Source organism: Podarcis pityusensis, assembly GCF_964106645.2.
Source record: "Podarcis pityusensis genome assembly, chromosome: 2".
NCBI classification, from domain to species: domain Eukaryota; kingdom Metazoa; phylum Chordata; class Lepidosauria; order Squamata; family Lacertidae; genus Podarcis; species Podarcis pityusensis.
In genome coordinates, this window is record NC_138029.1 from 67,293,047 (window position 1) to 67,315,858 (window position 22,812).

Sequence of the window (22,812 nt, forward strand, 5' to 3'; positions counted from 1 at the left end):
GAAACTCCAGTCCCCTGTCGTTAACAGGTGCAGTTCCTGCCTGACAGGGGGACACGGTCGATGCACGCTGCGGAAGCGGCGGCGGGAGGAGAGGCGTGCAGGGCGGAGGTTGCGCGGGGGGGGGGCAGGTTTCTTTCTCGCGCCAGGGGGTTGGGGGGCGATGAGCACAAGAGCTCAGGAAACGCGCAAGCTGTAGCCATTTCCTGCTCTTTGTGCGTGTGTGTGTGAAAAGGAGGGAGGGGGAGAGAGAGGGCGCCTGTCTGCCTAGGACTGTGTGTGTGTGTGCGTGTGTGTGACACGAATAGATCCGAGGAGGAGGAGGCCGAGGCTGTGGCGGCGAAGGTGGAGACTGCCGAGTGGTGGCAGCAGCGGCGCCTCAGCATCTCTGCCTCCTCCGTTGCCCGCCGCTCGCTGCTGCATCCCGCGCAGAGCCCAGCCGCAGAGGCCGGCAGCATCCTCGCTTCCAAGGCCAGGTAAATTTTAAAAAAAAACCCCACACCGGAGGATCCCGCCACCCCGCAGCCGGGGATCCCGGGGGCGCGACGACGATGGCATCCCGGCGCGCGCGGCTGGGGGAGCCGCTGTCGAGCACGAGGAGGAGCGGCCACGACTAAGGCGGCGGCGGGGTGGGAAGATGCCTCTTGGCGCGCGGCTTTCTCGGTTTGGCGAAGGGTCTGCGGCCCGGAGGACGTGGGGGTGGGGGTTGCATTTTTATTTATATATATATATGGACGCAGGTGCGGGGTAGTTTTCCTCCCGGCGACAGAAACGGCGAAGCTTCGTCAACATCCGTCGCCCGCCCCTGCCTGCAATTCATTCATCTGCTCGCTTCGGCCGCCGACCGTGGCGGAAGGAGGTGATGGTGGTTTGATGTGGGGGGAAATCTGGGCAGTGTTTGGGCAGGAGGGGTCTCCCCCCTGCCAAGCCTGGGAGCCCGTTACCTCCCAAGGGCCGAATATGACAGCTTTGCTTGAAGGGCGTTGAACCATGAGACTGCAGAGCTCTGCCATGATTCAAACGGGTTTGCAACAGGCTTCTGGCAAGACCCCGGGCTCTCCTCCCCCGCCCGTATATTTTTATTTTTGCAAGGGGGGGGGGTGTCGCTTGCTAGGGTGCATTTCAAAGCATGGATGCAGGCCTGGCGGGGTGTGTGTGTGTGTGTCGCAGGTGGCCAGGTGCCGAAAGAAATTAGGCCCAGCTTGGGTTCCGAAGGAAGGATTTTCCAAGAGATCTCCCAGAATGCCTAGAGCTACCTGGGATATTTCAAGGCCTCCTTGTTTATTATAGAGCACCAAGCAAGTTCCGTGTGATTGGTTTGTTTCCTATGGTGGGGAGGGGTAGGGGTGGAAAAAATTGTGGTGGTTCCCAGGATTCTCTGCAAAAATGAAGTGCTTATTCTGTCTTTCTTAATGAGCACATATGGTTTAATTAAGCAGTGGCTTCCAGGATCAAATCGTAGCTTGTCATTCCCTTGCACAGTTGGTCAGTAATTTAGTCATTAGGTGGTTGTGGGGTTGTTGTTGTTGTTGTTGTTGTTGCTTTTGTTGTTTATTTCTGTCTTTTTGGTTAGGAAATTGAAGGTGTGGTGCATAGGCAGAGATAGATCAGGGTGTGGGAGGCGAATGGAAAATGCTCAAAGGGAAATGATGGGGATTCACAGCAAGCATGCACATTGTCAAAACTGGAAAAATAAAATAAAAAAGATGATTAAGTGGTAGAGGTGAAGGTGCAAATAAACATAGTTGAAAAAACAATGCTGCAGATCATACTGAAAGAAGCAGTTGGAGCCAATGAGATATGTGGTCTTTAACTTTGTAGAATTAGAGGTACTGTAATTCACTCAAAATATATTTCGTAAATCAAGCTTGGTTTTTTTAAAATTCTTTCCCTGTCCTGTGTCATGTACACTCATATCTGCATTCCATCCTTGAGAATACATTTAAACAATGTTATACAGAAGCATTTGTCTGAGTCAAACTTTTGAACCCACAAGGTGTGAGTGGGTTGGAAATGAATTAGCTAGTTTATAGGGCCAAGAAGGTCCCAGATGACAGGAGATGAATTGGTTTTGCAGAGAATTGCTGCACAAGTCACAGCTGAGATCTGAGAGGGGGGAAAACATGAGAAGGGCAAATAGAAGTGGGTGAGTTCTGATGGAGCTTCTCTGGACTCTTTTTCCCCATATGTGCCTAGTGGGAGTTAAATGTAAATAAATAAATAAACGAACAAACCAGAATTTGAAGTTGTAGCTGAAAAGGATATTGTTGGTGATTCAGAGGGGGCCTCTGAGCCATCTGTTGCTGTCATTGTGGTGGCTGGGGCTGTGGGGTTTCACATCACAATAATCTTAAGTAATGAGGTTGAACTGACCTGCAGGAAATGGAAAGGAAGGCAAGCTGTGATCAGGTGTTATTTGTTTTATTAGGCAGTGGACTGCACTTCAGGATGTGTAGATGATTTTTGGTTGCTTAAATGTAAGTAATCAGCTGGCTCCAACTATTTTAAAATCAAGCTTTGCTCAACACAGCAGTTCTCAGAGTGAGAGATGCACCTCTTCATAGAAGTCATCTAGGAAACAGCCCCTACCAACCTACCTACCAACGAACTAACCACACTCTTCTAAAGGAGTGTTTTAGAAGTCTCCCTGTGATGTCATTGTGTGCATTTCTGCATATATTCTAGATCATCTGTTTTTCTTACAGTTAAGTTTTGTTTTCCTGCAATCCTTCTCATTCCCCAACATCATTTTAGCTTTTTATTTTATTTATTATGTGTACCTTACTTTTCCACTCCCCAAAGGCAGCGTACAGTCATTTAAAATCCGAACAAGAGTTAAATGCTATTCCTGAAAGTTGGAAGATTTTTTGCAGTGGCTTCTGGTGCTATGTTGGAAATTGCAGCCAGAATGGGAAATTAGATACACCACAGTACCCATGGAGAAGAACCAGGGTATGCACCTGGAGTTGTTCTGACATAATAAGTAACTCTGGTTAGATGGAAATGGAAACTTCTGTATTCCTTGTGGCCACCCGAGAAGAGAGGGAGCTGGAGAAGTGTGCAAGCTCAAGGCTTGTGCACTTAATGCTAAATCATAGTTAAGTGTCCCATCCAAATGCAGTCATTGGGTCTTCCATTTCAGCTTGTATTAGATATGTATATTCTAACATTTCAACTATGAAAAGAAGGGGGGTGTCCCTTTAGGGGTGTAACAAGGAATTGGCTATTTGTCTCGGTCTCTACCGCCTTATATTCCTGGGAAGGAAAGAAAGGAGTCAGCACAGGGAAAACATCAATGCATTTGCGGTACAGGGCAGAGGATCATGAGGTGGATGGTTCTGGGTGATTTCAACATAAAAGCCAAGGTGACTTTGTCTGGTGTAGTTCAGGAATTCATGGCCTCCATGACAATCATGGACCTGTCTTAGATTATATCTCAGCCAGTGCATGTTGCAGAACTCACTCCTTCTGTCTGGAACAGGTGATAATGTCATTACTTGATCAGGTTTGACCTGTAAGCTTCCCAGGGGTCTGGGATGGTTTTGATGCTCCATCCTTGCTGGCTGATTGAACCAGAGGGACCTGGACTGTCAGCGCTGGCCATCTGCAGAGTCCCATCAGCTCCTATATATTTGTAGGAGCTTAGAGTAATTAAGTGATAGGCTCCACGGCTAGAGCACAGGGTGTCAGATGACTTGTAGCCAAAATGACCTAATACAAGTAAGAACTCACTTGATGTCTTGGCCTGTGATGGTGATAATAGTGAACAAATCATCTTTGTCCATCACCATTGTGATATAGCGTTGTCCACCTCAGTGTCGTCCAACTGTTTTGTGTGGTGAGGGGTGTCCTGTGTGTGGGCTTCATGAAACAGACCTTGGAACCCATAGAGGCCCACTAGGAAGAATTAGCAGTGCATGAGCTACTGTAATGTGTTTCACATAGGGCTGCCTTTGAATCTGTTTCAGAAACTTCAGCTGATGTAGAACATAGCCATCTGGTTATCAGCAGGGGGCAGGTGGTCAGCACATGCTACCTTGATTGGGTTGCCAGTGCATTTTTGGACCCACGTTAAAGTACTGGTTATTACCTTTAAAGCCCGGAATGGTTTGGAGCCAATAAAGTTATTTAAAGGATCACTTGAAGCCATATGGTCTTGCCCACAGCTTAAGAACTCAGAGGACTGACTTCAGTGCCTGCCTATAAAGGCAGTTAGACTGATGAGCAAATGTATATAACCTGAAATTATGGAATGCAGTTCTGTAGTGATTAGGCAGACCCCCATCTCACACATTTTTTTTAAAAAAATAGGTTTTGATAGAGGGGGACATAATGAGTTAACTAGGTTAAGGCTCAGTTAAAGTTTTATGCTGGTGATTTTAACATTTTTTATTGTTGCTGACTTTTAAAAGGTTTTATGGAATGGGTTTGCATTTTAAAATACTGTATGAGAAGGTACTATGTGGACACTCAGAAAGTGTAGTACAGTATATGTCCCTTAAATAAATAACTAATGTCACACTTTGTAGACAACAATGAAAGAGGGCATTTTCAAATAATTTGGTGGATGTTTCATTAGCTTAGCTTATTGTTACTGAGCAGAATTTTATTTCATAAGAAGTAATGTGTGCTTATAGGAAGTGCTTTAATTGCATAGCTTCCATGTCCTGGCTTAGCATAAATATATAGTCATCCATCAAAGCGACAGGTATTTCTACAACACCACTAGGATCCCCTAATTGTTCTTCTTGGTATAAAGTGTTTAGTAAAGCTGTATCCCAGTGAAATAATTCTAAAGTGATAGCATAGGGATGTGTGGTGGGAACGAATGTCATATATTAATTCATAGAACTGAGAGAATGAGATGAGAAGTGGTATTAAAAATGTGGCTGTTCTGAAAACTTTAGGCTGATGGTAGTTCCGTAAATGTGTGCCTCAATTATATTGTAGCTTCTTTGCAATATTCCTGCTAGTTCCCATTAGACCAATGGTCTTCCACAGGTGGGTCAGAACCCATGAGTTGGCCATAGTCTGACCTATGGTCACAGCAGCAACTCTACCACCATAGCAATGTATTATGTAAAATCAAAAATTGGATCTCTAAGCTCCTTGGGCTGATGATATATAACACATGGGACAGCTGACCCAACTCATTTTTCAATATTAATTATTTCTGTGAAATATGTGTTAGTTTGGAATATGTGGTATTTACTTTATTCAGAATGCACACATTTTGATAATTTAATTAGAATGTTTTGGTTACATCCAATTAACTATTACTTAGAGGACAGGATTCAACAAATGAGTCCCATCACCAGAAGGCCTGCACAAGGACTTCTGCAGTGCAACAGGGCTTCTCCCCCTCCCTCCCCTGCAGACCCCCTGCAATTGGCTTATGGGGGGAGGGGGTTTGCAAGAACCCCCTGGAGCAGCTCATGGAGAAGAGAGGGGATCAGTCCATCTAGCAAGCCGAATTGCTTGTCCTGATAGAACAATCAAATTAGTGCTACACTGAATTCCTCCCAGAGTAGATCCGTTGAAATTAATGGATATAACTTAGTCATAGCTATTAATTCATCGAGTCTACTCTGAATATGTCTAATCTTGGATTAGAGATGGAAAGGCCTGAAAAAGGAAGGGGGTGAGGAATGCCCCACCCAAGCCTTACTTTTGTGGTTTTTTTCTTAATCATTCTCAAACAAAATAATAATTTTTTTGACAAAATATTTGAGACAAGGTGCTCATATATTTACTAATCCAAAACAATTTCAAAAAATGTGGAACAGCAAGACTTTTATGCAAAGCTATGTACAGTATCAGATTATTACAATTCCTTTACACCGAGGACAAGCAAGTCCTGAGTTGTACATTGAGGGTACAACTCTGAAATGCAAGAGCAAGGTACAGCTCCACCTCTTTGAGGGCAATGCCATTGTTGCGCCCTGTGAGTTCCAAACCTAGACGCCAGGCCAAGGAATGGCCTGAGTGGGTGCAGCTACACTGAAACAGAGAGGATAACAGAAAGCCTTCCCTGAACCTTCTCCATATAACCTTCCATGATTCAACACAACAGTCAGGAGCACCTTTGCTGTTATAGGCTCCCCATATGAGCTTGCCTATGGCTTGAGGTTTACTGGGGTGGTCCTTCTGGTGCTTCCAACCCTGAGTGAAATTTGGGGTTCTATGACCTACCAGAAGGCCTTCCCAGTAACAACATCCCAGCTATGGAACACAGTCCCCAGACTTTGCCATCAGTTGTATAGGCCTTTCATATGTGTTAATTATTGTGCCAAAAAGATATATTTATAGGAAGGAAAGGGGGTATAGGGAGAATCCAGGGCTTGTCTGCAGAGTGGAATGAAAGGAGGACCTTTTTCTGCTTCCACACTTCCATCCGCTCTCTGAAGAATGGAGAAGAGACCCTTTTAAGAATATTAGGGGGGTGGGCAGGGGATGCATGGCTTTGTTTTTTGCAGTTTTCACATGAGGACTAGACCATGCGAAAAATGAACATAATATTTTAGCTGCAGTTCATTCATTTTCAGCTTTGTATTCTTGTTATTAAAGAAGTGCACCTAGACATTCTGTTGTTGCACCCATAACCTAGGATTAAGGTGCCATTTAGCTTCTAGCTTTCATATCTCAGTTTCTAACACTGTGGCAGAGACGGCCACCTTGAGTGTCCAGTTTGCAAACCTAAGACTTAAGTGTCCTTCAATGATCCCTCTCCAAGGAGGGCTCGCCTCTCTCCCCAGGCAGGATCAGTGAATGTGAGTGAGGTGACACTGAGCAAAAGGGATGGAGGGAAGGAGGGAAAAGATGACTGTGTATTCCTAGCCCCTCATGGAAGCACCATCACAGCCTGAGCCAGAGCTGCTTCTTCCCGGCCACCTCCTCTCCCTGCACTAATAATAATAAACGTGGCAACCCTCTTGCTGCCCACCAGGCAGTTACCCCAGATGGCCAGCTGGGGGGGGGGGGAGGCGCCTCTGCTCAGAGTTTCACACTCACCCCCTTCACTTCTCATCCAACACCCAAGCAGTCGTTTCAAAGGAAGCAAGGGGGCAGGACTCAGGTGACTCTGAGGCCAGAAAAGAAAGACGCTTCTCCACTTCTCAAAGACCGGCTCATGCGCAAAGGAAGGGACCAGAAACCTTGCCTTGGTTGTGCCTGAGCGGTTCCCACATGTGGAATATGACTTGTGAATGGAGAGTTTCGAACAATCCCTATAACATTTCCTTTGGCATATAAAATGGTATTGTATTTCTCAGGCTCATGACTGATGCTCAGGTTGAGAAGGGCTATTCCTTAGGTCAGAATTGCTAAGTGACAGTTTTGATTGCTAGCGGTTTACTGGGAGGCAGTTTTGTGTTGTTGTTTTGGCAGTGTGTGTGCGTGTGTGTGTTGGTTGACCTGCTTGAATTATCTGTTTTACAGGTAGCATTTTGATGATTACCTGCTGCTAATCTTCTAGCAGTTTGACTCTTTGACTATCCTGCTCAGTCACAACTTTGTTTTTTGGAATTCTGCAGGGTTGAAGATGGAGCTGTTCTAAGTTGATTTCTGAATCACATGCTCCTTGTTAAACATGGAGGAGCTATTCTTTTGATCTGCATAGGATGGTGACTGCACATTTATGAAAGCAATTGCCCCAGACCAATTGAGTAGTTTTCCCATGTTCATCATGGAACAAGTGCTTCCAGACAGCACAAGGTCATCCTACCCTAGTGCTAATTTTGCCTAGGGAGTTGCTGGTTTAGGCTGGCTTTGTGATGTCTGGAAATACTTAAATACTCTTTTTAGGTCTTCTGTGAAGAACAGAAGGCATTGCACAGAAAATAATTTTTAAGAAAGGGGGGGGATCACTTAAGATTTTTTGGAGATAGTGTCTTCTGTGCTTCATCATGTAATTTGAAGCAGAGTATGTGCTGTGTGAAAGGTCAAAAGTCTCCTTGTGTTTTTTGTGGGCGGGGGGGAATGGAAAAAGTCCCTTCTTTCAAGTTAGCTGATGCAATCCACTTCTAGTGTAGAAAGTATGTAGTTATCTGTTGAGAGCTTGGTGCTGTAACAGTAGTCGGTCAGGCATGACAGTGCAGGAAGTATTGCACCTATACATGAACCACAAAGAGTACAGTTTATATCCCTCCCACCCCATCCTGTTTTCTCTTTTGAACACTCGCTTTGTCAGCTCTGTCCCATATAAACCCACGAGGCACAGATGGCTTCTGTTGGCTAATACCCCCTGCTGACCTTTTGAGGATCACTGACCCAGTGACCCCATTGCAGTATCACTGGAAAAAAGAAGGAACTATTTGGCTTTTATGGCTGTGGAGATGATGACAGTGGCGGCACTAAGTAGCAGATGTTCTTGGTTCATGTGGGAAAGCTTGATAATTCTGCCATTATAGCAACAAAAATATCTCCTTAAAATCATGAATTGAAAAGGAAAAGACATGAGATTAGTGTGTAAGCTTTTTCAAGTTGAATCAATTGTAGGTAGGGTTGCCGCCACCACCCCCCGCCACCCCGAAAGGGCTCCTGTGCTTTGAACAGCTGCCCAAGGGTCAGATACTTTGCTGGGGCAATTTTTCTTGGTAGGGAAATTAAATGGTGGGGAAAGCTTCATCTGTTAACATTTCTGCATGCAGATATGGCTCTTAAAATCACAGGGACCAAGCCAGAAAAAAAACACCTGGCAATTCTAATTATGCAGAATATGCATATATTTTGCTTCACTGTACTCATTTAAATATTTTTGTCTGTTTGGGGTAATGATATCCATGAACAATGGTGCTGCTTTAGAGGGGAATAGTACATCCTTTCCCCTTTCCGTATTACAGCCAAACTTTTGTAAGAAGCAATATTTGAGTGATAACAATACTCAGCCATGTTGTTAGGAAGGCTTTCTAGCTTCAGACCTGCCCTAGCTTCCTTTACTTTCAACAGCATTTTCACATAGAGACTCTGCCAGTGAAACTTCCGCCCTCAAAGAAAACAGCATCTCAAAGCAACCAGCAGTGACAGGAGCAGCCATGCCTGCTGAACCTCTCCATGTCATGAAGCCGTTAAACGCACATGTAGTCTCCTTCATTTCATGAGCACATGCACAAAGAAATGTGCGGAGCAGAAGCACAGCATGAAATCTGCTATGTGGGATGGAGTTTGCACTGAAGATATTTTGCTTTCTAATGCGGTTTTGTAAAGATAAACTTGGGCTGCCGTCCTAAGCCCACTTACCTGGGAGTAAGCTCTACTAAATGCAATAAGATTTCTAAGTGGACATGATTAGGATTGCATTGTTAGTCATGTATCTTATGCCCAGAAACCAAAGGAACTATTATAAATAGGCTGCAGACATTATGTAACATGGAACGATCCAGCAACTACAAGAAATTTGTTGTTATTGTTTTCTAAGCTTCTCTGCGTGACCAAAACAATTAATGTTCATGTCAGAAAGAGATGCTCTTGTCCACATGCAACATTCCAGTTCTGAGACTAATGGCCACTTTCTGAGGCACTCCAGCCCTCTTCTCCAGCTGCTGAACACTTCAAAATGCTAAGTGTTATCACATATCAGGCACCTTAACTAGGACTTTCATATCACCTCGCATCACCTGGCAGGGAAACCTCAATGCCAGGTTTGCACATTTATCAGTAGGTGTGAACCAGCCCTGAGATGCACAGAATAAAAATGTGACAGAATCGAACTGTGGGAAATAACCTCATTTCATGCAAGACTGCAGTGAGATAAACAAGAGTCATTCACCTCAGTACCTCTGAGGGAATATTATTATAATGTGTGCATTCCTCAAGAGGATTGCTACTCCGCCTACCTTTGGGCTTGCTCCCAGGGGCAACGAAATGGGTTCTATGAATGTGTAAGGAGTTCAGCTCCTTCAAAATGAGAATAGTTGGTGTGACCCATATTTATTCCTTCTGGAAACCTTTTCTTGTAAATCACTGACCACAAAGCCTAGGCAGGCAGCTGCTTTGCTGTGACAGCTGTTTATCACACTTGCCATAAGGACCTTTTCAGAATTACCTCATCTGATCGTTGTGTCCATCTGTTGTCACTTCCATACTTGAGATTGTAACACACATTAGATAACAGAGCCTTGAAGAACACTACAGTTTTGCAGCGCCTACTGGTCCACAGATAAATAAAGATAAGTAGACACCCATAAGTCCTTGTACCCTGATACAAGGGGAGGAAACGCATTCCTCTGCTAGACATAGACACGTTTGCACATCTCTCCCCCCCCAACTCCCCATTCAGTAGACTTCAGAGAATGTAGTTTGTCCTCTAAAGAATCAATTAGTTGTTTGATCCAATCTAAAATGCCCCATGGGAATGTAAAGATAATTCAACAGTTGTATAGTGTGCTCGGATGAATTATCAGAATTTTACAGACAGGAATAATAATTAGTTTATTCAGCAATGTCGGCCTCTGGGTTATATTGACAGAGGCCAAACTTAATTGATAAAACCTCATAAACAGAAGTAGAAGAGGCATTTATTTTATTGAGCAATAATGCCAGTGTATCTGCTGCACTGAATCTGCACGTGTTCTCTCAAGGTTGTGTTTCCTTTGCAGATATAACCACACTTTCCCACCACTCTGCAGGTGCCTGTGCAAGTACTGTAGACATTAGTTGGTTGTTTCCTTTTTCTGATGTGAAAAATAAAGTACACAGAATATCAAAAGAAGCACATGATCATTCCAGTTGAATCAACTGGATAAGTAGAAGCTTTTGAAAGATGCTGCAAAATAAGGGAAATGTTTTCTGGGTGTCACTTGTGAAAGTGTTATCATTGAGGACTTCTCTTCTGATAAACGGGGTTGGTTTCTCCATACTCAGGCGACTCCATAGGTACATTAAATTATAAAGTTTGTACATTTTTAAAAAGCAGAGCAGAGTTCCCAGAGTGTTACTCGGGACTGTTTGTGTATGGAAATAGTTTAAGACAGTGAAGCAATGCTTCTTAAAGTGGCTGCACCACAGTAATGGTGTGCTGTTGGCCCATAGTATGGTAACCACATTACAAGGTTACTATTGCACAAATGGCATGCAGAAGGTAGTCACAAGATCTTTAGATACACAAGGTACTAGAAAGCTATGAATTATCATTGTACCTCTCATCTGTGTCTCTTTTATCTCTCTCAAGACAAAAACATTTATCTACCTGCCCACCATATGATTGTGGTGTAGTCTTGTCTTAACTGCTTGTGTATGTAAATCAAATCAAGTCAACGTGGTTTTCCTAATGATCTCAATGATCCACATGTGGGCTACCAGCAGGCTATCTTAATGCTATCTTAATGCGGTTTCCCTTTGGAAATGCAGCCATGCAGCTTTGTCCTATGCGAGTTTACTCAGCAGTATATGGAGTGTTGTTGGCCTGGTGAACATTGGGGCCAAGTGTGTATAGTATTACAGCCCAGTCTGCATTCTAATCCATAGTTACATCTGGCTTAATTCCCACTGGTTTTAATGGGACATGTGTTTGCATGTTGGCCTGTTGTCTAATTTGATTCCATTTATTCTGAATCCCTAAGTTTTCTGGCACTGGTTCTCTAACATAATCTTATTTTCCTTGAGTTTAGTTGTGAGTCTGAAAGCTTGGAGCCATGACGACTCACGTAACACTGGAGGATGCTCTGTCCAATGTGGACCTGCTGGAGGAGCTGCCATTACCTGATCAGCAGCCATGCATCGAGCCACCTCCATCGTCTATCATGTACCAGGTAAACAGCAGGTCTTCAAACATTTTATTCTAGGGCCTGCATGCTTTTGCCATTCATTTCTGCAGTTCATGGTATTATGAAGTCAAGCAGAAAACATTGTGATTGGGGAAATATGTAATACAGTAAGCAACAAAGGATGACTGCAAAGGTTGCAAGGTTTCTAATTGGGGCAATCAGAAGAAGGTCCACTATTTGATTGCTGATTCATGACCCTAAACTGTGTTTTATATAATCAACTTTTTATTTTGTTCTCTGTGCATCCCAATGTTCTTTTATTGCTATGGCTGATGGCTGACACAAATAGGCTGTAGTGAAGTTTTTTTGCAAACATGCAAAGTGGCATATCCACTGCTCACATCTGTTACCGAGTTCGACCCAAAGTATCACGTGGTGCAACCAGTGTAAATCTTCTGCTAAAACTGGTCAGTGCTACACGAGCTGATGTTACACCATGCTCTTTTAATAATAAATTCTTCCATAAGGAGTTACAAAAAAATCAGGGAAGTTGTTTCCTGTGTTGGTCTAAATATTTTCAACAGAGCAAGAAGCTGAAAGGTTGGGATGGAGGAGGGAAGCTGAGGGTGATTAAATCCTATGTCTCAATTTCTTTCTGTTTTGACTATTTAGATAATAAAAAATGACTGAGGTGGAAGAGTGCTTATACCACTGAGATTCCAGGCCTTAATAAAGTTTCAGTACTCTTCCCTCATATATATATATTTCCCTCTCTCGCATTGCATGCTTTCTCTGGGGAAAGTTTGACTGATGCTGACCCTGGTGAAAGCACGGGAACCTTTTCTTGTAAAATAGTTTCCTTCCTGAGATTGATTGACTATCTTTCAAACAGGGCTATGATCCCTTTGCTTCCCTTTCCATGCTGTCTTGTGGAAACATGTATTGGTTATAGGTGTGCATTCTAAGCACAGTAATGATCAAATAAGCATGAATTCACTCATCCAGGTTGTTGGCTGCTGCCTTGTGAATGACCACACCATACGGTTTATTAAAACCTGCTACTATGGCTTCCCTTGTTGACTAATTACTTGAGGTGATAAAAGACAATGACACTGTAGTGACTGCATAATAAATCTATGTGTTCCAGCTATCAAATAAGTGTTACTCTGTGTGTGAGAGCTTGCTCTAACTGCGAGCGGCATTAACCCTTGCTTTTTGATTTGCTCTCAGGCCAACTTTGACACCAATTTTGAGGACAGAAATGCCTTTGTAACTGGCATTGCTAGGTATATTGAACAAGCTACAGTGCACTCAAGCATGGTAAGTGCCATAGATTATACACAGCTGCCTACATTAAAGGAGACTCAGTGTACAGTTGGTTGAAGTGTAATTGTTTTTTTGTGGTAACCAGCGCTGCCATTCTGCCAAAATGTGTGTCTGTCTTCCAGAATGAAATGCTGGAGGAAGGGCATGAATATGCAGTGATGCTTTACACCTGGAGGAGCTGTTCCAGGGCCATTCCCCAGGTAAGATGTATGGTTGGACTCAAGCCCAGCCCACTCAGACAGAAATTACAGTCCAGGGGAAATATATAGAAGAATTGCAGAGCACCTGGGCTAAGGTGTTGACATAGGGGCTCTGATTTGGGTCTTGGTAAGGATAATACACGGTTTTCATCTTCTCACTATGAAAATGTTCATGAAGTGGTGCTGAGTTTGTGTGATCAGGGTGGGGTGGCTTTAAGAGGGGATTAGACAAATTCATGGATGATAAGGCTATCAGTATCTACTAGCTATAATAGCTATGCTCTTCTTCCATGGTTGGAGGCAGTATACTTCTGAATATCAGTTGCTGAAAACCACAGGAGGGGAGAGAGATGTTATACTTAGGGCCTGCTTGCATTTAGTTGGCCACTGTGAAAACAGGATGCTGGACGGGTTGGGCCATTGGCCAGATCCAACAGACTTTTCTTATGTTCTTAAGGGCCTTTGTTACTGGGTCAGGAGCTTGTCTTCTGGGGATCCAAATTTTCTCCCAATGTGTTTGTTAAGATGCCCATATTAAACACAAATCTTATTTCATCTGCATAAACTTCCAAACACCATACAGGTCACAGAGAATAGCATTGCACTAAGCACTGTTAAGGCCTCCTCTGGGCTATTGTGATTAACTTATAAATACCATTTCCAGTGTGAATTCAGTATGATACCAGATTGCTCTATCTGCAGCCTGGGAAATACTCTAATTCAGCAAGCAGTGCTGGTATTGGTGCCATTATGGACTCCAAGCTGGATCAATATGCAGTTCTCCTAAGGGTTATCTTTTGCTGTTTGACTAATGCGTCCCTATCCCTTTAGCCTTTGTAAATCCCAGGTGAATATTTCCTTGCTTCACATGAATTTTTGATCACATGCTCTAGTTTCTCGCTTTGATCACTGAAGCATATTGCAGGCGAATTTATGCAAACCAGCTTAAAAGACCAGTAGATCATACTGATGAAGGGAATGACTCTTAGGAGAGAAAGAAAAAAATTGTGCACAAATTCTTGAGAGCCTGATGTATCTACTTCTGTTGTTCTGCCTATCTGACATGCAGTGTATGCTACACTTTAGTTAACTTCACAGAGGCTTCGTGTGTATTTATTCAATCTGTTTCTAGTTCACCTTTTAGGTCACAAGCACTCACAAAACTGATTACAATAAAAATCTATGTAGGGCACCATCAATAAAGCTTGGTGGAATAAATAAGAAATCTTTTGGTGCCGCTTCAAGGCCACAAGAGAGGGAGGCAACCATAATTTTGGGGGAGGTAATTGCAGACATTTGTGGAGCCATCACTGAAAAGGCTCTTTCCCTAGTACCTGCCAAAACAATTAACTTTAGTGTCAGGCTAGAGAACAGGGCCTTTGAAGCCAATAATTGGGCTCTGGCAGGTTCATATAGGTATAGGCTGTCCTGCTACAGAAGATCTCTTTATTCAGCTAGTCATTTAATATATGAAAATAAGTGTAGAATTTTTTTTGTAACCTGGTCTTATTGAGTGTGGAAGATTTTTTTCTTCTAAAGGAAAATAATTAAAAAGCAGTGTTTTTTATTTAAATTGTTTTGGAAGATAAGATTTGATTTAATTAAAAAACCAAAAACTTTAGAAAATTTAGAAACAAAAAAGAATAAGCGATGAAAATGCAAATGCAATATTATGATGTCTTCCCAAATGCAAATAGAAACAAAGTGTTAAGCAAATATAACGTATGTGCTGCTGGCCAAAGATCATTTTTGATACATATTACTATTTAGAAAATGCTCACAAAATTATCTGGCTTGGTGACTCTCCTTATCACAGATCTCTGTCATGCTGCTGTAAAAATAAAAAAGCAGAACATTTGTCCCATTAGGATAACTAATGAAAATAGGTGTTGTCCTTCAGGTAAAGTGCAATGAACAGCCAAATCGGGTTGAGATTTATGAAAAGACTGTGGAAGTCTTGGAGCCAGAAGTTACAAAGCTCATGAAGTTCATGTATTTTCAGGTAGGTTTTGGGGGAGCTTCAAAATTCCTGTTTCAATATGATCTCCTTTGCTCAACAGCATGGTCAGTTCTGATGTTGCAGAGTAAAGCTGAAAATGCTTCTAGGAATGTGCCTTAGTTCACCGTATCTCATTGCGGGGAGGTGGGAGAGCAGTGTGCTTGCTTTAAATTTGGCACATTTGCCAAAAATGTAACATTCTTTTCATTCACATAGCTGACCTATTTGAAGTTCTTAGTTGACACGATTCAACTTTGGGTGGGATTCAGCTAATGAGTCCTGGCAGCAGAAGTCCTTGCACAGGGCTGGGGAAGGGGGGATCATTCCATCTGGCAAGCCCAAACACTTGCCTTGACGGAACGATCGCCTTAGTGCAGCATTGAATTCCTTCCATACTATTTTCAAAATTTTCTGTGCCTTCCCCCTGTTGAGTCAACAAACTACTTGCATAACTGATGGTGGGCAAAGTTTTAGTCTCTCAAATTCAGTTTGGGTCTTTACTTGTGGCACATAACATAGTCTATAAACGAGCAAGCCGTAGAATATGATCTCAGATGATGACAACCTTTTGAAACAGAAGTTTTTCCTCTTTAACGTAGCAGTATAAAGAACAGCAGCCAAATCAGTGGTCTGCCCAAAGTACCTAAACACCTTTTTGAGGGACACTAAATAGAACAGCAATGTTGGGGTTAGGTCTGAGAACCATTTTCTGCTTCAGGTATGCTGTTCTGAGCACCAAATGTGGGTTTGTTTTCTTTCCTGTAAGATCTGTCAGCAGTTCTGAACATGTGTTTTGAGATCTGCAATTTCTACCTGAAAAGCTGCAGGGGACAAGCAGAAGAGAACATTAACATTTCATTTTCACATTTTATTCATCTCAGCAGATGAAACTGCCCTGCTGCTTGCTGAGTTGATATTTGTTTATTTCAGACTATCTATCTACTAACTAACTAACTACATACATACTATTCAACTACTTTTGCTGCTTGAATTTTGCTCGTCGATAAAGCTAAAAGGTCAATATTTTGAACAATGATTTCAACGGCTGGGTGGAAACATGGTAATGTTGAGGCTGAAAAGGGGAAAGAGCAGGCGATGGGATCCTGATCCTAGTCAGAACAAGGCTATTCTCAGCAACTATTTGCTCAAGGCCATCCCATTTCACCCCACCTCTGAATTATCCATTTGTTGCTGTTTTCCAGAGAAAGGCCATTGAGCGATTCTGCAGCGAGGTAAAACGTTTGTGTCATGCAGAGAGAAGGAAAGACTTTGTTTCTGAAGCGTATCTACTGACATTGGGAAAGTTTATCAACATGTTTGCTGTCCTGGATGAATTGAAAAATATGAAGTGCAGTGTCAAAAACGACCACTCTGCCTACAAAAGGTGAGATTGGTGAATGCCAGTGCATTTTTAGTGTTGCCGTTCTGAGAGGGTGAATTGTTGGGACCTTTGGAATTAGGCCCTGTGTTATTCCTGCAGTCTATGAGAAATATTTAGCAGTAGAAATCTATTTTTAGGGAAGCAAAGATAATGAAACGGAATGCTTCTCTTAACCTTATGGTAAAGGCTCTTTTTACAGGCCTGTATTACATGGCCACAAACTAGCATAGTATGTACAGAAATACCCTGGTCAAGGTCGGATTTCTGTTGTCTTTCAGAGCAGCCCAGTTTTTGAGGAAAATGGCTGATCCCCAGTCTATTCAGGAATCGCAGAACCTTTCCATGTTCCTAGCAAATCATAACAGGATCACACAGGTATGGTAGTTTTATATTATTTTTTTCTCCCGTCATGTGCTCAGTTAAGTTACTACTGTTTTGCTTTTTATGTGCGTTATAAAGCTTTAATTCCTGTTTTTAAGTCATAGACTGTCATCTTGAACATAGAATTATTTAAATAATTAAAATTAAATAATTTAGCAAAGTTAAATAATTGACCTAGTCTAGGTTTGTTGTCAGATTGTTGTCACCCCCATTAAACATTTTATCCTTGCAACAATCTGTGAGGTAGGTTAGGTGGAGAAAGATTGACTGGCCCAAGGTGCCCCTTTGAGTAGAGATTTGAACTGGGGTTTCTCCAATCCTTGTCCCAATGCTTCTCAACTGGTATCCTCCAGGTGTTTTCGGCTACAATCCCCACCATTCCTGACCTTTGGCTATACTAGCTATGGCTAATAGGAGTTCAGTACAAAAAAATAATAATATTGAAGGCACCAGGCTGGAGAAGGCTGCCCTAACCATTGCGCCGCAATTCCTTTGTACCTGCATTTGTTATCTGGAAAGGCCATAACCAATACTTATTGGCTCTGTACACTGAAGTAATTAAATTAAGTTTCACAGTCTTTAAACATTTTTATTTTTGTCCTTTGTTTGAAATTACTGAGGGTCTTGTGGGTTGTTACGTTTTTTTAAGTGCCTGCATCAGCAGCTAGAAGTCATTCCAGGTTATGAGGAGTTGTTGGCTGATATTGTGAACATCTGTGTGGATTACTATGAAAACAAGATGTACTTGACGCCCAGTGAGAAGCATATGCTCCTAAAGGTAACGTCTCTACCTCTCTCCAAAGATGACTTATCTGTCTCTTGATCTTTCCCTCTCTCATTGTGATCCTTGTTCTAAAAATAAATGTTTTTATGGTTCCTGGTTATTTTCCTCCCCATTTTGCTTCCACTTTTTTTTCTTTTACCCATATTGTGTCAGGCTTAAGTTCCACCTCTTCATGAAGACACAACAGCCCTTTATTTACAAATGGGATCAAGTCTTTGGCAGAGTCAGTTTAATGCCTCTTCCTTCCACATATTTTACTACTACTTCTATTATTATTATTATTATTATTATTATTATTATTATTATTATTACTAATAATACTTACATCCCACTTCATAGCCCTGACAGGCTCTCAAAGCAGCTTGCATAAGATTTCTCACAATAAAAACCATATTCAGGTCTGGTATCGGGTACAAAAATAACATAGTATCCCTACAAGTTCCTTCCCTCATCCTTGGTGTTTCCCTTAGGCCCCTGCCGACTAGGCAACTGGTGTCTTTTAAGACAAGAGAGTGGGTTTGAGCAGCTGGCACTCACTCAGCCCATGATGTAGGCAAGCCTTCCCTTGCTTGCAGTTGCCAGTTGCCAGGCAACAGTTCCCACTGACGGGAGGCAATTGATATGTGCCTGCTTTGAGAGACCATTACTGTCTGAAAAGTGGGATAGAAAAGTAAGTAATGTACCCTCAGAGAATAAAGACCAGTCTTCAGGTGGTATGGAACATTTCTTCTCCAGTTTAGGATTCTACCCTTGAACTAAGCTTCCGAGCCACACAAAAGGCAAACTTGGTGTATCTTGGAAACATTCCTCATTACAGAGACCGGACCTATTCCTAGCATTACCATTTAAAAAACAACCCTTACCTCACCTGTGTTGTCAGTCAGAGTAGACGATATTGGGCTAGATGCACAAAGTCTGGCATAGTATAAGGCAGCTTCTTATGATTATTAATGAATTTCAGAAGAAATAAAATTGGAATTGATAAGCCGTAAAAACCCCTAGCTGTGATGTTGGATTAGCTTATAACTTTCCTGAAAATATCACTGTTCTTCCCACCAGACCTCTATGCTTATCTCATTTTTCTGCTAGGTGATGGGCTTTGGTCTCTATCTCATGGACGGAAATGTCAGTAACATTTACAAACTAGATGCCAAGAAGAGAATCAACCTCAGTAAAATTGACAAGTTTTTCAAGGTCAGTGTCTGGCATTGCTTTGGCTTAGGATTGTCTCCAAAGGAATCTGTGGTCATGCTGCTTGGGATATCTGTCTGGGGCAAAGCAAGCACAATTTGTGAAAGATTGAGATGCTGGAATGCAATTGCATTGGAAATCTTCAGTGTCTGACATTACAGTAAGCTGAACAGCTGAGTTTTTGTTTGATGCCATGTTTGTGATATTGGATAAAACTTGCTAAAGTTGCAGTCTCAACCTGCTTCTTAGTGTGCCACTCTTTCCCATTTCCATCACTTTTCTTTGAGGAATATTGTCATGGTGCTGCTAACTGTCCATATTTGCAGCATTTCAGAGTCATTGTACTCACGTTCGATTTTTACAGCATGGCTACGGACTTTATATTGGGTAGGGCAATCTGTTCCTATGTTATGCAACAGGTAGACTCCACTTATACCCAGATATTGTGCCCACAACATATAAGCTGTGAGCTGCCATAGTGAGAGTCCATTTCCATCCCTGTTGAAAATGCTGTATTCTGTGTTATCAACAATGCTTTCATTACCATGAGTGGTGAATTTAAGTGCCTTGGAATTTTAGCTACATAGGTAGGCAGGCGGGAGGTGCTGGGGTCAGTACTGTACAATTGCAAATGAAGCCTTCCAAATGTGTTGAGTATTTTAACACCATGCAAATATGCTCAAAAAAGTGTAACAAAAACTACAGGTGCATAATAGTTGGGAGGGGACAGCTGGCTGGATAATGTGCTCATCAAGCCCTGGCTTCGCACCAATGTCAACCAATGCAATGTAGATCATAGAATGTGTCGCAAGCAGAAGGCAAGTACCCTGTGGAGAGGAGCCAAAGAACAGTTCTTCAGATAACCCTGTCATCTTCAGTAACCAAGACACCAATATCAGTTTTTTGAAAAATGCCAGTGGTGCCTTACTGCTTTTAGAATGGCCTTATTGGGGTGGACATTTGACATAGTTCCACTTGCTCTGCCAGTGTGGAGAGAAATAAAATGGCAGATTCACTGAGGAAGAGCAAGGGAGCAGGTTGAGGTGCTCCCTGGAAAGCCACATTTTGTTGAGATTCTGCCTCTCCTCAGTGTTGTCACATTAATGTTTTTAAACATGGCAACAAAATTTGGCAGACAGCATATATTAAAAAGTTCACAATTTAATCGTTACCTGTGTTACTGGCATCCCATAAGTGGACCCAATGACCACTTGTAAACTTTGTCAACCAAGTTTTGGAATTCTGAAATCGCTTCCTGTGTTATATGAAAAATGAGTTCTCATGGCTGATGTCTATATTGTGAGGGTAATGAATGTGTGTAGGGGAGTCACTTGACTGAAAACATGTGGCAAAAATGTGTCCAAGAACCTCAGCCGGTCATGATTTATGTTTTCCATGTGTTTCCAGAGTTAACATGTTTCTTCCAGTCTTGTAGTGGTTACAACAGAGATGCACAGGGAACAAAGGAAAACTTAATTTTTTCAAAATAAATTTCAACATAAAGGAATTTCACTCCTAGTAGCTGTAGCATGGAGGGTCTTGCCCTTTTAAGCAATGTTAGAACAAAGTACAGTGATTCCAAATAGCCAAAGCTTGTTTGAAAACCTGTGCTGTTCATTCTTTGGGATGGAGTTTGCAGACCGTTTTTCCTCCCAACAATGCCTTCGGAGTGACCTTACATCATGATGTGGTGTTGTTACAACTGAGGCACTGGGGGGGATGGGGAACGGACGGGCCAACTGTCTGCTGACTATAGCTGCTGCACACTACCAGTTGTGACAGAAAAAGTAACTTTCTATTAAAGAAAAGTTTTATTAAAAAATGTGTTTTGGGCCCCACTGTTGCCTTTGAAAACCTATCCAGTTTTCGCTGCCTGCTCCAAAATAACTTGGTTTTCTTTTCCCATTTTACCCACCCCCATCCCATCCCAATTCACCCCACAGATTATCAGCAAGAGCTTTGGAACTGTACTATTTATTCATAGCCACACACTATTCCTGTGTTGAAGTTTAAACCTCTGGGGGGCCCCCACCCTTTAGCAGCAACTTGACCTGTACCACTGCCAGATACATTCACCAGCTTGTGACCTCTGCTTGCTGTTGCTAGCTAATTAAGAAAACTGTGTTCCACTATGAAGTGTAACTTAAGAAAGAACTGCAGTTCATTTTAGCTTAATTGCATCCCTTTGGCTGCACGCCATCTGTTGCTCTTCAGATGTGACAATATTACTCTTCATTTACCAGCTGAACGATGTAACCTGATCTGTTTGTGATAGTAGCTTCTGTTTATCAACATAGTCTCACTCCCACCAGCAGGGTCCACTGCCAAGGACACTGAGTAGTGAAGGGAGTGAATTTTTTCATTTAAGGTACTTGTAAGCTTTTTGACCTTGCCATCCTTTGAAGCTGTGGGCTGGTTCCAAAATGAATTCCAGAGCTCCCTGTCACATACATATGGGTGAGATCTACATGTTGTTACTGGTTTGCATGCTATATTTCTCCCAGGCGTGCAAATGACACAGTGACTCCTGTATCCAACAAAGGATAATACAGAAACCAATTTCTGATGAAATGTGTTTCAGAAATGAGAAGCACCAAAAATCTACAGCATCACTCTTGAAATTTAAACCCACTGAATTCCTGTCCATGTTTTAATACAGTTAGAGTAAACCAAGCTTTGTACCGGAAGAAGAGAGAAGAAATTGCAAACAAAATATTAGAGAAGAAATGTATCCCAGACTACAGTTGTTAACATCACAGGAAGAACAACAGAAAGTACTGGGTTAAAGAGACACTTCCTGTTAAAAGGGTCAAAGCATGGTGATACCCTTTCTCTTGTAGAACATTGCTGCTACCGTACTATGTGTTGTTGTTTTTGCTGTGTCTGTTTGGGCAAAGCATCTCAAGGCTGAATTTTCATACTGATTTTTTGATGAGTAGTTTTATTCATTGCCAGCTGTCATATGCTCCCATTTAGTGAGTTCTGAATATTTACTGGGGTACTGAATGCTCCCCAGGATATAGTAACATCTCACTATGTAGGTGACATCTTGAGAAGAAATGATCACCGCGCAAAAGTGACTGTCAAGAGTCATGGTGATTTTACTGTGTGAATCTGGTTTGAGTCAATGAAACAACTCATGTATGCAATTCATTACTCAATAAGGCTCTTCGCTGATCCAAAAGTTATTAGGAAGACTGTTCCAGAACTTTATTCATCTCTGGCGGTTAAGTACCCCTTTCTCCCCCAATCTCTTGTATTGCTCTCTCAGACCCAAGGGAGCCTCTCTGCCTTATTTAAACCATCTTTTGTTTTTTCTTCCAGCAGCTGCAGGTGGTTCCTTTATTCGGCGATATGCAGATAGAGCTGGCCAGATACATTAAGACCAGTGCTCACTATGAGGAGAACAAATCCAAGTGAGTGCCTGCCATAATGTCTCTTGGCTTTGGTGTGTCCTGGTCAAGAGAGGAAGTTGCCAGACACTTGCAACTCTCCTGCTCTCGTGTGTGAGGTCTGTGCATGGGTGCCTGCAAGTGTGTGTGTGTGTGTCCATGTGATTGTGTTACTGAGTGTGACTCTGTAGTAGTGAGTTCTTCGAGGCCAGATGTGTGTGGATTCATCATTCCTCATCCTTTCCTTGCTGTACCTTGGGTGAAAACCCCAATCTTGTGCAGAATTAGGTGTACCTAAACCCATTGAAATAAATTGTTTGGTTATAGTCCAAGCTATTCTCTGTTCCAGCAAAAAGAGTTCTTGCTTTGGAACCTTAGTTATCTTTCTCTGTTCTGTCCCTATTTTGACTGAGCCAAGGCTGTGCCCCTTTAACGGCACAACCGAGGAGCAGTTTTTGG

At 42.4% G+C, this 22,812-nt stretch overlaps 1 protein-coding gene across 4 annotated transcripts in view; it reads left to right on the forward strand.

Annotated features, from left to right (window-relative positions):
• The first annotated feature begins 252 nt into the window (after positions 1-252).
• The window catches only part of CYFIP2 (cytoplasmic FMR1 interacting protein 2), a 65,640-nt gene continuing 43,080 nt past the window's right edge, over positions 253-22,812 (forward strand). The window contains exons 1-10 of one of the 4 annotated variants that reach the window (XM_080987870.1): positions 253-473; positions 11,604-11,744; positions 12,930-13,019; positions 13,148-13,225; positions 15,126-15,227; positions 16,427-16,608; positions 16,884-16,980; positions 17,636-17,764; positions 18,860-18,964; positions 22,286-22,377. In XM_080987870.1, coding sequence (XP_080843996.1) covers positions 11,628-11,744; positions 12,930-13,019; positions 13,148-13,225; positions 15,126-15,227; positions 16,427-16,608; positions 16,884-16,980; positions 17,636-17,764; positions 18,860-18,964; positions 22,286-22,377 — 992 coding nt within the window. In that variant the 5' untranslated portion in view covers positions 253-473; positions 11,604-11,627. Of the gene's footprint in view, positions 474-739; positions 857-11,603; positions 11,745-12,929; positions 13,020-13,147; positions 13,226-15,125; positions 15,228-16,426; positions 16,609-16,883; positions 16,981-17,635; positions 17,765-18,859; positions 18,965-22,285; positions 22,378-22,812 lie in introns of those variants that run through there. The other 3 variants (XM_080987869.1, XM_080987867.1, XM_080987868.1) reach the window with 3 other exon arrangements.